This window comes from Hemitrygon akajei, chromosome 21, assembly GCF_048418815.1.
Source record: "Hemitrygon akajei chromosome 21, sHemAka1.3, whole genome shotgun sequence".
Lineage (NCBI taxonomy): Eukaryota > Metazoa > Chordata > Chondrichthyes > Myliobatiformes > Dasyatidae > Hemitrygon > Hemitrygon akajei.
In genome coordinates this window covers 24,862,594-24,879,516 of record NC_133144.1, presented here as the reverse complement: position 1 = coordinate 24,879,516, position 16,923 = coordinate 24,862,594, and the positions used below count along the sequence as shown (strand labels likewise).

At 44.2% G+C, this 16,923-nt stretch overlaps 1 protein-coding gene across 3 annotated transcripts in view; it reads right to left on the bottom strand.

Moving 5' to 3' along the window:
- Nucleotides 1-16,923, bottom strand: part of cd276 (CD276 molecule) — a 455,194-nt gene that overhangs the window by 157,093 nt on the left and 281,178 nt on the right. For all 3 annotated transcript variants that reach the window (XM_073025039.1, XM_073025041.1, XM_073025038.1), the window contains exon 5: nt 11,680-11,814. In XM_073025039.1, the coding sequence (XP_072881140.1) occupies nt 11,680-11,814 (135 nt within the window). The remainder of the gene's footprint in view (nt 1-11,679; nt 11,815-16,923) is intronic.

Sequence of the window (16,923 nt, the reverse complement as noted above, 5' to 3'; positions counted from 1 at the left end):
GCTCCCTGAAGATGTCCTGGGTACCTTGTAGGCTAGTGCCCAAGATGGGATCACTGAAAGATGCACCAGAGGTTTACAATATCACCAAGAGATTAAAAAAAAATGCAAGGGGCAGAATTCAAGACAAGTCAAGTCAAGTCACTTTTATTGTCATTTCAACCATAACTGCTGGTACAGTACACAGTAAAAATGAGACAACGTTTTTTCAGGACCATGGTGTAACATGACACAGTACAAAAACTAGACTGAACTACATAAAAAAACAACACAGAAAAAAAAAACTACACTAGACTACAGACCTACCCAGGACTGCATAAAGTGCACAAGACAGTGCAGGCATTACAATAAATAATAAACAAGACAATAGGGCAGTAAGGTGTCAGTCCAGTCTCTGGGTATTGAGGAGTCTGATAGCTTGGGGGAAGAAACTGTTACATAGTCTGGTTGTGAGAGCCCGAATGCTTTGGTGCCCTTTCCCAGACGGCAGGAGGGAGAAGAGATTGTATGAGGGGTGCATGGGGTCCTTCATAATGCTGTTTCCTTTGCGGATGCAGCGTGTAGTGTAAATGTCCATAATGGCGGGAAGAGAGACCCCGATGATCTTCTCAGCTGACCTTACTATCCGCTGCAGGGTCTTGCGATCCGAGATGGTGCAATTTCCGAACCAGGCAGTGATGCATCTGCTCAGGATACTCTCAATACAACCCCTGTACAATGTGATGAGGATGGGGGGGTGGGAGATGGACTTTCCTAACCCTTCGCAGAAAGTAGAGACGCTGCTGGGCTTTCTTTGCTTTGTAGCTGGTGTTGAGGGACCAGGTGAGATTCTCCACCAGGTGAACACCAAGAAATTTGCTGCCCTTAACGATCTCTACCGGGGAGCCATCAATGTTCAGCGGGGAGTGGTCACTCCGTGCCCTCCTGAAGTCAACAACCATCTCTTTTGTTTTGTTCACATTCAGAGACAGGTTGTTGGCTCTGCACCAGTCCGTTAGCCGCTGCATCTCCTCTCTGTAAGCTGACTCGTCGTTCTTGCTGATGAGACCCACCACGGTCGTGTCATCGGTGAACTTGATGATGTGGTTCGAGCTGTGTGTTGCAGCACAGTCATGGGTCAGCAGAGTGAACAGCAGTGGACTGAGCACACAGCCCTGGGGAGCCCCCGTGCTCAGTGTGATGGTGTTGGAGATGCTGCTCCCGATCCGGACTGACTGAGGTCTCCCAGTCAGGAAGTATAGGATCCAGTTGCAGAAGGAGGTGTTCAGGCCCAGTAGGCTCAGCTTTCCAATCAGTTTCTGAGGGATGATTGTGTTGAATGCTGAACTGAAGTCTATGAACAGCATTCGAACAAACGTGTCTTTTTTGTCCAGATGGGTTAGGGCCAGGTGGAGGGTAACGGCAATGGCATCATCTGTTGAGCGGTTGGGACGGTACGCAAACTGCAGGGGGTCCAGTGAGGGGGGCAGCAGGCTCTTGATGTGCCTCATGACGAGCCTCTCGAAACACTTCATGATGATGGATGTAAATGCAACAGGACAGTAGTCATTGAGGCAGGACACTGAATACTTCTTCGGCACGGGGGCGATGGTGGCGGCCTTGAAGCACGTTGGAACGGTAGCGCTGCTCAGGGAGATGTTGAAGATGTCAGTGAGAACATCTGCTAGCTGGTCTGCACATCCTCTGAGCACTCTACCAGGAATGTTGTTTGGTCCAGCAGCCTTCCGTGGGTTGACCCTGCACAGGGTTCTTCCCACATCGGCCACGGTGAGACACAGCACCTGGTCATTTGTAGGAGGGGTGGACTTACTCGCCGCCATGTCATTTTCCACCTCAAAACAGGTGTAGAAGTTATTCAGCGCATCTGGGAGGGAAGCATCACCCTCACAGTCAGGTGATGTTGTCCTGGATGCCCTTCCACATGTGCCGCATATCGCTGCTGAATCTCCATCAAAGTTTAGTTAGACTTAACTTGTAAAATGGCATACAATTCAAAGAAACATACAACACAGTTCTGCTGGCTATGTTATAAAAAAAGATATAGCAGCATTGAAAAGAGTGAAGAGATATACAGGGATCGTCCCAGCTAGGGAATGATGTACATACTAACAATGATAAATGGATTGGGTCTCTTCCCTCAAGAAAAAGCAGCTGATGGAAGTCTAAATAGTCATCTTTAAACCTGCAAAGGATTTTGAGGAGATGGCTGCTGAGAGAATATATTCTCCCATGGTGAAAGGTAGATTTACAGGCCATCGATGTAAGGCATTCCCCAAGAAATCCATCACGGAATTCACGAAACCTCTTTAGTGATAATGTGGAGTTCAGACTGGACAGTTTAATTCTGGTCCTTATCTTATGGTCTTGCTCCCTTAATGGCTGCTGAAGAGATTCCATACATTTAAGGAGGATAGACAAATACAAATTTAAGAAGTGAGCAGAAGGTCACATTGATGGATTTGGATTAAGGGAGAGGCTGGGATATCCAACATAATCCCACTGATCAGTCCCAGCCATGTGACCAATCAGATCCCTGCTCTCTTTCAATCTGTATATCCAATCACAAATACCAAATCATTGGTTACCCATGTCATCAAATGCATAATCAGATATGAAGGTTAGAACTAGGTGCAATACAACCAAGTGGCCAATATATAATGCAGATATAGCTAATAAAAAAAGAAAATGACCTCCACTAATACATCCAACCTGAGGGGAAATGCCAGCCTGCATTTACCCTAGCTACGTAATTTTGTATACTTCTATAAGATCTCCCCTGTATCTATTCAATCACTCCCTCTAACTCAGGTCCTCAAGTTCTGGCAATATCCTTTCAAAATTTCTCTACACTCTTTCCCGTTGATTGATGTCTTTCATGTCAGTAGATGATCAGAATTGCACACAATACTCCATACTTGGCCTCATCATGTCTTGTACAACTTCAACATAACATCTCAACTCCAGCACTCAATGCCCTGATTTATGAAGGCTAGTGTGCGAAAAGTTCTCTTTACGGCCATATCTATCTGTGATGCCACTTTTAAAGAATTAGTTATTTGTATTCTCACGTCCCTGATAAAATAACAATTTGTCAATGGGCTTGTTATGGCTCTGGGCAGTAAGACAATTGCTTCTGATGTTTAATATCCTCCTCCCCCAACAATCTTAAATTCACTGCTTAATGCCACTATGCTTGGATCACACTCTTCATTGCCCTCAGTGCAATTTCTTTTGCCCTTATCAATTCCTGACTGAGGGTCTGTTAGAGAATTAAAGGTACATACAGTACTGAGCAAAAGTTGTAAGCACATATACTCCATGTAGCTAGGGTGCCTAAGACTTTTGCACAGTACAGTAGTAATTTTATGTATAGCAGTGTACTGCTGCCACAAAAAAAACAAATTGCATGACACATGGGACTAATAATAAATCTGATTCTGATATGGGTCTCTATTGTGGACTGAGAGTGGGAAGAGGACAGAGAGGGGGAATCATGGCTGGCAAAAGAGGAAGGGAGAGAGAAAGGAGTGGAAAACACCAGAGAGAACTCTGTAATGATCAATAAACAAATTGTTTGCAATTAAATGACCTTGCCTGGTGTCTAAGGGCTGGGTATGTCTGCACCTGTGTGCCAGCCCCTGTCCCTGGCACTCCTTCTCTGCCACCTGTTCCACACCCCCTCCTTTGGCTCTCCACCCACACCATTCCCAACATCCTTTGATCCTGCCAGATTTACAAACTTACTCCCTGCTCCACATTGACAAACACAGTACTGTATGTATATGTACCTAAGACAATGCCTAACATCTAGTTCCTGATAAAGCAACAGTCATGTTTAGGACACACATGGAGATGCTGTCTTGATAAGACTTAAACTAGGGTCACTAATATATCATAAAATATTTAACTGGACAGAACAGAAACAGGCTGTTCAGCCAACAATGCCAATGTTAAAATCAATGCCAAATTAAACTAAATCTCCTCTGCCTGTATATGATCTGTGTCCCTGCATTCATGTGTCCTCATATTCATTTGTGCCTTTTAAAAATAAGGTTATTGGGAAAATAATTATGAACACAAGGTTTTCTGCAAATTCTGGAAATCTTGAACAACAGACACAAAATGCTGGAGGAACTCTGCAGGTTCTGCAGCATCTATTGGGGAGAAATAAATAGTTGTGCATCTTGTCCACCACAAGGGGCTACCCATTTCAATCTGACTTCCCATGCCCATTCCGACATGTATTCACTAGGATTCAAATGAATGAGGGGCAACCTCATTGAAACATCGAATGTTGAAAGGACTTGATAGAGTGGATATGGAGAGGAAGTTTCCTATGGTGGAATAATCTAGGAGCAGAGGACACAGCCTCAGAATAGAGGAGCATCCTTATGGAATGGAGGTGAGGAGGAATACCTTTACCCATAGAGTGGTGAATCTCTGGAATTAATTGCTACAGGCAGCTGCGGAGGTCAAGTCTTTACATATATTTAAGGCAGAGGTTAATAGATTCTTGATTGGTCAGGACATGAAGTGATCTGGGCAGAAGGCAGGAGCTTGGGGTTGAGAGGAAATATGCTGGAGCAGACTCAATGGGCTAAATGTCCTAATTCTGCTCCTATATCTTATGGTCTTATGTTTATCAATGGCCATGATGAGGCCAAAATTAGGTAAGAGGAGCAACACCTCATATTTTGTCTGGGTGGCCTCCAACATTGATTTCTATAACTGCCAGTAATCTCTAAGACTTCACTCCTTCTCTCTTTTTGCATTCCTCATGCTGGTTACCTCTTCTCTTCTCCTCACATACCCACCATCTCCCTTTAGTTCCCTTCTTCCATGATCCATTTATCTAGCCTATTAGATACCTTCTTCTTCAGTTTTTACCTCTTCCACCAATCATCTTCCATCTTGTTACTTTGTTCTTCTCCTCCACCCAACCACCTTCCCCCTCACCTGGTTTCATCTATTACCTTCCAGCTTCTTATTTAATTCCCCTTCCCACACCTTTGACACTCACCCACCTTCTCCCTCATATGGTCTCACCTATCATCTACCAGCTTGTACTCCCTCTCTCCCTCAACTTATTCTGGCTTCTGCTCACTTCCTTTCCAGTCCTGCCAGAGCGTCTCAGCCCAAAACATTTATTCCTCTCCATAGATGCTGCCTGAGTTACTGAATTTCTCAATCAATTCATGTGTGGTGGGGAAATCATTAATTCATGTATAATAATTATTCCAAAGAGTGGAACTTGCTGCTGTAGGAAATGGTCAAGGTGGATAAAGTTCAACGAGATATCTGCTAACAATGTGAGATGACTTAAATGCTACCTTGCAAATTCATGAATATTGCACTGAAAGCCAGTCTAAAGCATTTGCGAAGAGAGTTGTCTCAGCAATTTGGCTGACATTTTACTCGATTAAGTTTCACTGGAAGTATCTCTAAGTGGGTTAAGAGGAAACTCAACCAGCACTTGAAGCAAAGCAGAAGAGGGATGTGATGGTACTTGATAAAAAGAGGTGAAAGTGGAGCTGTCATTCAGCCAGGAACCAGTCTATACGGCAGTCTATGCCTGTGCTATTATCACTCTATAATAGTGATTCTTTATGACTTGCTCCTTAGCATCAGCTATTACCACATTACTCATAGCTTTTATGATCTGTCATTTTTCTTCAGCGATAGTAACAGACTGTTTCTCAGCCTGTACACTGCGCCAGACCTGAAATGCATATTCTATGAATTGAAAGAGAGTGCTTCAACAAACAGGGAAATGTCATCAATGCACACCCTATTTTCAAGTATTTCTGAGCACATTTGTGATTAGTATCATTGCTGCATTGAACCATGGCTCCAGAATTCATTCACGTTAAAATGGAAGGTTTAGAAGCAATGCAATGTATGATAACTATTAAATTGTTGACAGGCAAAACATGATGATCAAGTAAAACTAAACATCACGCTAAATACAAAGAATGTACTGAAATAGAATCATTTAATTACAGCACCTCAAACCTATGCCAGCTTTCCAATGATTCTTTTCAATGATTTCCCTGCACCACACTCTCTCTCAAAGTTCAAAGAAAATTATCACCAAAGTATGTACGTACAGTGTATGTCACTATATTCTACCCAAAGGTTTGTTTTCTTGCAGTTATTCACAGTAGAAAAAAGAAATACAATAGAATGCAAACAAAAAAAAAAGAGAAACAAGAGAAAATTTGCAAATGCTGGAAATCCAGAGCAACACACGCATAAACTGCTGGAGGAACTCAGCAGGCCAGGGAGCACCGATGGAAAAGAGTAAACTGTTTTGGGCTGAGACCCTTCAGTAGGACTGGAGAAAAAAGATGAAAAGTCAGAGTGAGATGTAAATAATGAGAGAATGTGTTATGGTCCGGTCCGGAGCCCGCATTCCGGGTCTTGATCCGGTCCGCAGACTCCGGACTCCAGGTCTTGTAGCCGTCCCTCCTTTCGCCCTTGAGCCCAATTAGTCACACCTGTGGATCATCGCAGCTTGTTGGGGCTCAAGGAGGGGCACCTGATGCCCACCGGCTGGTGGTGTATATAGGGGGCTCTGGGAGGAGTGGAGTTGGGGGGTTGTCCTGCCTTTCCTGTTCCTCTGGTTGCCCTGGCTTGGAGTTTCCCTTGTTAAAGACAAGTTCTTCAAGTAAGTCTGGCAGTCACCCTGGACCTAGTTCCCTTCCTATCTCTTGCCTCTGTCGGGCAAGCTTGGCCGGACTGCCGTTGCCCGGCAGGGGACTCTGCCCCTTTCCATCCCTCGCTGCCGATGGGTTGTGCCCTGCAACCTACCCAGGTGCCCCGTGACCTGCTCAGGCCCCCGTGTTACTGCCTGGGAGGTCCGGGCCCTGCCTAGGAGTTATGCGGCCCGCCCAGTGAACTCCAAGACCCCGCCTTGCCTGAACTCCAAGACTCTCCCGGAACCCCAGAATCACCTTGAACATCACGTCCCTCACGCACTCCACGGTCACCACATCTTGTCTATCGTTTAGTTGTTCCCGTCCTGCCCCTAGTACTTCAGTGCCTGCGTCCTGCACTTGGGTCCAGCCTCCTGTTACCTTATGACAGAATGTGAGTTTTCACATGCCCATCAAACCCTTGTCCTGCCATCCACCTACTCTAGGGGTAATTTACATTCAATAATGAAGTACCAGCACAAATGCCCGGAAAATGGAACAGCTAGAGGAAACCCCTCGGGTCACAGGAAGAAGAAGCAGACTTTCTACAGACATTACCAAGATGAAAACCTGTAAAACCTGCCGTGCTGCTGCAACGCTGTGGCATCACAAACCTTACAAGATGTGTAAATCAGGGCACTAATTTAGACTCTAGTGTTACGTTAGACACAGGCATCCCGAGAGAGAACAAGTGCATTAAATCTACCAGGAAGATGGCAATGAAGTAAGCTCCTTGAAATAAGTCAGATCAGAACACCAATTAAGAAACAGAGACAAAGAAAATGTTGAAATGTCCAGGGGCTCTGTGTTACTGAAGCAAGCGACATCTGTGGCAGAACTCAGGGATATTTGTATAAGGTTGGCATTTTAAGACGAGCTCATCCCTGTGAGTGAGTAAACAAGAAATGGCTCAATCTGGAGAAAGAGATGGGGGAGGGGTACAGAATGAATACTATAAGTTTGTTAGTTTCATCAAAGTATAGGATTAAACAGGAGGAGAAAAAGAGAGAGGAAATGAGACAGGAGAAGGATTGACGTACGATCGGATTAGAGAGAAAAAGGGGGCACGAAGAAAGAGAGGGAGGGGAGAAAGGGAGAGAGGAAGTGGGGGAGAGTGGGATAAGGAGGAGGAAGAAAGAAGAGAGAGCACAGGTAAGAAGCAGAGAGTGGGGAGGAGGGGGATTAAGAGTGTCAGGAGAAGGAAAGAGCAGGGGAGAAAGATGGGGAGAGAGGAGTGTGGAGGTGAGGGAGAAGTGAGAGGGAGAGGAGAGAGAGACATTAGGTAGGATGGAGAGAGTGAGAGAGAGAAAGATCAGCACTAGAAGGGAGGAGAAAACTGAGTAAAAGGGATGACTTGAAACATCAACAATTCCTTTCCTCCCACAGATGCTGCTCAACCCGCTGAATTCCGCCTGAGATTGTTTAATGCTCCAGCATCTGCAGTCTCATGCATCTCCTCCTCCTGGTGTGGTCTCACATCTAAGTCTCTCAGTTAAATGGACATACAGCTAGCATCAGATTATCTATTTAGAGATACAGCATGACAACAGGCCCTTCCGGTTCAACATTTCCATGCTGCCCAATCACGCCCATGTGACCAAATAACCTACATACTGTCCCGTATGTTGTAATGTGAGTATTATTAAAAGAAAGTTAATACTAATCGGGGAGCTGTTGGCAGCAAGAGGCGGGATCTGGGGCTGGCGGGGTCTTTACTTCCGCTCTTTTTACTCCCAGTATGCATTGTATATAGTTCCTCCGCCCAGGCCGCACGAGGTACCTGGAAGCCTCTGTATTGTAAATATCATTTGCCGTCCCAGATAAAGATGCTCTTTTGGCCATCAAGTTGTCAAGTGGTCTTTTTGTAAAGTAGAAGTTACCACATATTTTTGGCGATGAGGTAAACTGGTTTTGTGGATGGGTCGGCCCTGTTTTCGATCAGGAGCTGTGAGCGGGTGAGGAGCCTCGTGTTCGGATGGCTATGTTCGGAACGGTCGGTGTGTTCGACGAGCAAATCGAGGAGTGGCCGGACTACGAGGAAAGGTTGGGCCACTTTTTCTGTGCTAATGGAATTACTGAGGAGGTTAAGAAGCGCTCTATTCTCCTGAGTGTGTGTGGGGCAAGGACGAACAAGCTGATACGGAACTTAGCTACGCTGCGGAAACCGGAAGAAATTCCATACGACGAACTGGTCAAGCTCGTGGGGAGCCACCACAACGCGAAGCCTTCGGTGATAATTCAACGGTTCAAGTTTCACAGCCATGTCCGGAAGCCAGGTCAGTCTGTGGGTGATTTTGTGGCCAAGCTTCGGCAGCTATTGGAGCATTGTGATTTCGGAGCCGTGTTGGATGACATGCTCCGTGATAGATTGGTATGTGGCATTAATAATGACGCCATACAACGCCGCTTGTTGGAGGAAACCCCACCGTTGACTTTCAAGACAGCCCTAGAGATTGCTCAAGGCATGGAGTTGGCTGCTAATAATGCCAAGGATTTACAAAAAGGATATTGGGGGGGGGGGGGTCACAGTTGATGGCAGTGCTCCAAGTCAGGGGGGAGACTGGTAAACAGGCAAAGCAGGTGGAATGTTTTCGGTGTGGAGGAACGCACTATGCAAATATTTGTAAATTCAAAGATACTGTCTGTCATGCTTGTGGCAAAAAGGGACATTCCGTTAAAAAGTGCAGGAGCATAAAGGGTGGTTAAGCCTGGGCAGGGGAAAGCTCAACAGACTCAGGCAGCCACACACCACCTAGGAGAAGCAGACGAGGAGGCAGCGTGTGTCTACAACATGTTTGGGGTGGAAATGGATGAGGAACCACCTGAACCATATTATGCCACAGTTACTGTCAGGGGAAAGGACATTAAGTTTGAGATTGATTCAGGGGCTACTGCATCGGTCATTAGTGAGGAGACCTACAGGAGGACATGGGGGTCCAACCTGCCTCCCATCAGACCGTCTAAGCTCCAACTCAGGACCTATACGGGGCAGTCCATACCTCATTTAGGAGTGTTATATGTGGATATTTTGGCTGGGGGCCAGAAGGCTGAAGCCAGGCTGGTGATAGCTAAGGGCAGTGGGCCCAGCCTTTTGGGCTGCGACTGGCTTCGCAAAATCCAGCTCAACTGGCATGAATTTAAATATGCACACATGACGGAAGAGCATGAGGTGCAGCGTGCAGATGAAGTTGCCGATGGCAATGTGAGTGACAGACATAGTCCGGACACATTTGAGAGTGAGCTCGCAGCACAGCTTGCGGCTCTTCAGCCTATTACAGGAGCAATTGAAGTTACCCCCTCGGCACTGAAAGCCAGCACGCCACTTCTAGTACAGCGAAGCAGTGACCCAGCTTTTGTACCACTTGCCCAGCCTCAGCCTGATGATCCCACTAACAGGAACCTGCATGTGAAGCCAATCGTGACAGTAGCAAACAGGGCACCCACAGACGATGTAAGAACAGAGCCTCCAGGACCATCGGACAAGCATTCAGAAAGCACTCTAAGTGATTTGACAAAGTAAGTAGAATTTTCTGGAGGCAGTGGCCCCCTGGGAATCCATGTGGTGCCTTTTAACTCTACGCTGAGTGGAAGATTCCTTGGCCTGAATATTCGTGGTATTGAAGAGAACAGCCATTCAAGAAAAGAGAACTTGCTCCAGGAGAATGAATGTACCATCAAAATCAATGACTGTGATTTAACAGACAAGACCTTTGTTCAAGCACAAGAGATTTTCTGAAATGCACGGCGATTTCCTGCTGTTGAACTCCAGATAGCTCCAAGTTATAACAAGGAACTCTATGAAAAATTTGCAATTGTGTCTATTCTGAGCCACGGTTGTGACGATGGTTCACAAACCAAAGTTCCTTCTTCAGTGCGTTCCAAGCTAGGTGGCAAATCTGCAGATGCCATTTATCCCAATAATGCTGAGAATAGCTTGCCACCGATTTCAAAGAAGCTCAGTAGTCCAAAACAGTTAAGGAGAAATGACCACTTAATGCATACCAGGAAAGCATGTCCACCAGTGACTTTGCTAGAGGGAGAGACACTGGCAGAGGGGGCAGAGTCCCCTGAAGAGGATGGACATTCTCACGCGGACACACAGACCCCTCTCGTGTCTCCAACACCAGATCCACCCAAAACATCCTCACCAGCAGTGCCTGCTGGGTCACCGGGGGTAGTGCATAGATCGCAGCGCCCTCGCAAACCTCCTGACAGATTGAATCTTTGATTGGATAGTTTCTTTTGTTGTTAGATTGAATGTTGAATTTGCCTTTTTTTTAGGTGTTTTTGTATTGGTAAACTGTTGCTAATGATACCACTGTTTTTATTTCCCAGTTCTTCTATATTTGGGAATGTTGGATTTTAAAGGGGGAGAAGTGTTGTAATATGAGTATTATTAAAAGTAAGTTAATACTAATCAGGGAGCTGTTGGTAGCAAGAGGTGGGATCCGGGGTTGGCGAGGTCTTTACTTCCGTTCTTTTTACTCCCAGTATGCATTGCATGTAGTTCCTCCACCCATGCTGCACGAGGCACCTGGAAGCCTCTGTATTGTAAGTATCATTTGCCGTCCCAGATAAAGATGCTCTTTTGGCCATAAAATTGTCGAGTGGTCTTTTTGTAAAGTAGAAGTTACCACACCATATGTCTTTGGAATGAGGGAGGAAACCAGAAGGTCATGGGAAGAAAGTACAGATTTAGCATTGGACCCGGGTTGCTGGCACTGCAATAGTGTTGTGCTAACCACTATGACGCTACCATGCCAACCCCGTCAAGGGAACATCATGCGAATGATTGATTTGCCCTCTCCTTCAGACCGCAGACTCTCAAGCTTTTCAGTCTGCATGGGTGTGAATCAATGAGTCAGTCTTCAATGCACATCTCAGCAGATGAATATTCATAATCCACTGATCAATGGAGAACGTGGTATAGGCAGTATTGAGCAGGTGCAGTTAATGGCCCTTACAGAAACTAAAGCGCAGGACTCACCTCCCTCATTCTCCTTGCAACTCTGCTGTATCTTCCGCCTGCACACATAGCCCAGGGCACCCAACAATACCAGCAGACACACAGAGAGTCCAATCGTCAGCCATAAAGCAACAGCTGGGAATTTCAGGTGCTGCCCTGTGGAAAAGGATAGAAAGCAAGTCAGTCACTGCGCTGAAAAATAACAACAGAACTTAATTCTGATATGTTTGCAGCTGAGAACATCTGATTCCTTGTCGAAACATATTACAGCAAAACTCCAATAATCTGCAACCCGATGGCTCGAAAATCACAGTGATTCAGCAATGGTTCACCTATACCAGACCATGTGTTCCCATGTATTGTGGCCCCAGTACCCTCACTGCCTTGAAGCTCACTGGGTCCTAGTTCCTGCAGTTTCCTGAAACTTCACCAGGATCCTGGTCCCCACACTCCTCTGAAACTCACTAGTTTTGGTTCTCCAAAGCCTTTGAAAATCATCCAGTTTGTACAGGCAGATATCATTACAATACTTAAAAGATATGAAGGATATGTGCCAAACATGATTAGTAATATTTAGGCATCTTGACTGGCATGGATGAATTGGACTAAAGTGCCTGTTTCCATGCTGTCTCACTCTATGAATCCCCTCTGTTTCTGCAAAAACACCTCTCTACCCAGGTTTTTGGTTATCTGTCAAAATATGTGGCAAATGCATGAGAGATGTCGCAAATGCTGTAAATCTGGAGCAACATACACAAGATGCTGGAGGAACTCAGCAAGTCAGACAGCATCATTCGAAATGGATGAATGGTTAATGTTGCAGGCCAAGACTCTTCAGGAGGTCCTGATGAAGGGCCTTATGCCGAAACATTGATGCTGCCTGACCTGCTGAGTTTCTCCAGCATTTTGTGTGTGTCTGTGGCTTTGTATCAAATGCTGTTTCTCAACCTTTGAATATTGGACATCTTACTTCATTATTAAGGTACCATCTCAATGGCAATTATTTTTAGATGTAAATATGGACGACCCATAGCTGAGAAATAAATTTAAAATAGAAAATTAATTAGAAGGCATTCCTTCTGAAACTGCTCATATTTGTGTCAATTATTCCTTACTCACAAATGTGCATAGGCACTATTGAATATGTTGAACTCTAACCTAATTTGCTAATCTGCATTGCTATTTGGTCATTGTTGCTGGTGCTTAACCCTGGACTCCCTACCCTTCAACACTATGGAAGCACCTTCAGTAGAAGGGCAGCAGAGGTTTAAGGACGTGGCTCAAAGGAAACTAAGGATGGTTAATAGGTTCCGGGGCTTTCAGCAATACTTAAATTCTGGTGAATGAAATAATCAAAAATCCTTTCTCCACATTCGTATCAGCAGAAGGCACATTTTTCATTCCACAATGTTTTTTTTTACTACAAAAATCTGTTCTTAATGTTAATGGCTCTGCTTTGTACTGGTTTAAAGGAGCTAAAAACTCCGAGCTTGATTTAGCATCTGCGCATTACCTCGTAAGTAAGAGCAGATTGTATGTGGGTGTCTGCTGATCTGCATTAATTAAACTAGGGTTCTCCCCAGCACATCAGGCCTGTTGTCATCACTTACAATTGCTCAAGCATTCCATTTAAAATCACAATGTCAAAGCCTTTAAAAATAATTGTTCCCTCTTGTGGGCAACTTAAAAGATGAAGTACATCTGTGCCAGAAACTCGGATATTTTATAGTCCGTAACAAACCCCTGGCTGAACTCATAGCTAACGTCTGTAAAAAGATGTTGCAAAACAAAAGCCCCATTAACAACACAGGTCTTCTTCAAATTTAGATGTTACATGTTAAAAGACAACTTGTCTACAAGTGGCAGTAGTGATTTCAATTGGTGCTTGAATCACTCTGCAACTTGTATTGCAAGCATGAGTCCTTCAACGGTCTACTCTCTACTACCAGATTAATAGAGTTCAACAGAGTCATAGCAATGGCATCGGCATGGACTACCATTTGGGCAAATGGCCAGGGTCTTGCAGGTCCTTCACTTGAAAGGAGAGAACAAAAGCAACTCCAATTGTCACAAGGATGAGCAAGTTAGGAAAAAGCAAAGCGGAGCTGGCTGAGGGCTTCATCCAGAAAATCAAAAAAAAACACGGGTGCTGAAAATCTGAAATAAAACAGAAAATGCTGGGAAAACTCTGCAGGTCAGGAAGAGGAAAGACAGAGTTAACATATCAAGTCAAAGATCTCAGGGTTATAGAGTGGTGCTGCATGAAAGCAGGGTCTTGGACCCATTAGGCTGCACATCTAAGCTAGTCCCATTTGTCCATGATTGACCCATATCTTTCTGAATTATTGCTCTCCAAGTACACATCTTAACAACGCTCTCTGATAAATCGTTCCATGTACACACCACCCTCTGCATGAAAACATTAAGTCGTTCCCCTCTCACCTTAGACACATAGCTTCCAGTTTTCTAGTTTCCCTGTCTCAACTGCATACACCATCATGCTACCATGTGATATGTGCGTGGCTCGCTAAAGGAAAACACGAATTTATACCTGTATTTCCGATTCCCATGTCTTCCTTTGAATTAGTTTAATGTTTTTAAGTTACAAAACATATCACTGGTGATGAGGTATTTTTAAAATGAACCTGAGACGGCTACCAACTTAATGAAGTGCAACAAGGCGTTTAAGCCTAAAAAAAAGTGCAGCAAGGAACGGCGAATAAAAAGACAGCCAACACATGCAGGCAGTTGAGTTTACAAAAAGGGTGAAAAACAGAAGAATTCACAGGTTTGTAAAGAATGAGTACAGGGTGATAACAATCATTTTGAAAAAGCAAAACTGTCCGGTTACATCAGAAGAATTGACACGGTTGATTACACTAAAGATAACTAGAATTCATAAGCTAAGCAAATCTAATAATACTTTAAAGCAAATGAAATAGCCAATGAGAAAGAAGTGCCAATTTTGCTGAGTGCACTTAAAGGCATATTGTTTGCTTTGAAGTTTGATAGCTCCAACCACACCAGCAGGCATGAGCTTTGCTGCTATTGTCAAAATAATGCAGGTATATTACAACTGAAGCCATTGTTGATTCCAGAATGCTTCAGGGTTCATAAGTGGAATCAAAAGGAAGGGAAGTCTATTTCAGCTACATGACTGAATTAAACAGATTTTCTGAGCACTAACAGTTCAGTAATGAGCTTAATGATCCACCAAAAGATTGTTTAATTGGTAGAATCTTACAAGAAAGCACTCAGAAATGACTCTTAACTGAAGCACAACTTACACTTAAAAAAGCAGTTGAAATTCTGGTTTCAATGGAAACCGCAGAGATGCAATTGCCTAGCAGTCAGGAATGGAAATGAGTGTGAACAAAATTGGAGTGTCTACATGGAAACCGGCCTGGACGAACAAATTGTGTTACTGTTGTGGCAGGGGTTCACATACACCAGACCAATGCAGGTTTAAAGGTAAAATTTGCAGAAAATGCAACAAAGTCAGACACATACAAAGAGCATGTCAGGCAGACATAAATAAGTGGACTCCACAAGGAAGAGAAAAAGCTAAAAAGTTAAGTTTCAGATTCATAAAGATCACTAATCTGCATGCTGTTAGTGAAAAATCTGATAATAATAACAATGACATAGAACTGTGTAGCATTGAGATTTACAGTCTGAAATTAACAACAGACAAGCAATATTGGTTATGCCAGAAGTTCACAGCAAATTAATTAAAATAGAATTGGACACTGGTTCAGCTGTAATTCCACAAAATGAGTTTGAACAGCATTTCAGCGATACTAAACTAAAGCCTGCAAGAAGTCAGACCTGCATTCGTGGACTCCCGTGTCTTCCTTTGAATTAGTTTAATGTTTTGGAGATACAAAGCATACTATTATGCATGTCCATAAAGTGACTCCTCAGTCTCCTAAATTCCGTGTAATAACCACCCCCTACAGCTCGGGCACTTGAGTTCAGAAGGCAAAGAAACCTGATATCCCACACCACCAGGTTCAAGAACAGCTTCCCCTCAACTAGTCAGTTCTTGAGCTACCATAACAACCCTAATCACAAGGGTGTAGCAATACTTTTGCTGGCCTAACAGTAATATTGACTTTGTCTTTTTGTTCTAATTGTGCTCTTTCTTGTAAAAATTGTATTTCTTTTATGTTTAATGTTTAGTTTGCTTGTGAATGCAGCTTATTGATGCTATTTTCCCTTAAAGCTGCTACGTTAGCTTTTCATTGTAGCTATCCATACGTGTATTGTGCAGATGACAGTAAGCTTAACTTTGACTTTTACTTTGATGAAGGACTTCATCGGCACCTGAACAGTTTTAGTTTTCTTTTTAGAGATGCTTCCTGACCTGCAGAGGGTCTCCAATATTTTCTGCTTTGATTTTGTTACTCTGAAGCATAACCTCACTGATGAGGGTTTTAATGGCGTGTGAGATGGCACAGGGCAGATCTTTCCTGCTTCTCTCGACTAAGTAACATCAGCTGTTGCCACAGCAAAATTCTGGGAGAGGTTACTTGAGAAGCATGAATTAGCTTCCCTCCCCCCCCCCCCCCCCCCACATCAAAGTGAACTGGAGGTCAGTTGAAAGCAGAGATTACATGTTCACTTTCTCAACCTCAACCTCATAAGCAGCCATGTTTATTGAACTGAATTTCATAATAGTGGATGGTAACTTATTCTACGTTCATACCACCCTTTCCATGAAAAGCTGACCCTTCAGTCCCTTTTCTTTTCCCTCGCACCTTAAACCTATAGCCTCCAGTTTTTTGATTCCCTATCTCTAGGAAAAAGGCACTCACCCTATCTGTGCCCCTTATGATTTTATGCACCTTTCAAACCCCTCACTCTCTGCCATTCCAAAGAATGGCCTCTGATCATTTCACATCATAGTCCAGAACTTGGTGATGGTGCAGGGGGCTGGATGGTGATGCTATTATCTCATAGCACCAGTGACCTGGATTCAATACTGGCCCCTGGTGCTGTGTATGTATGTGCAGTTTGCACATTCCTCTTGTGACAACATGGAGTTTCCCTGGGTACATCAGTCTCCTCCCACAGCCCAAAGGCACGTGGATTGGTAGGTTGACTCCTAATGTGAGTGGTAGAATCTGGGAGAAGTTGATGAGAAAGTGGAGAGAAGAAAATGGGATTAAGGTCGGGTTAGCATCAGTGAATGCTTTGTGGACACTGAAGACTTGGTGGGCCAAAGGACCAATTTCTGTGCTGTGTGATTTTATGAACAGATTC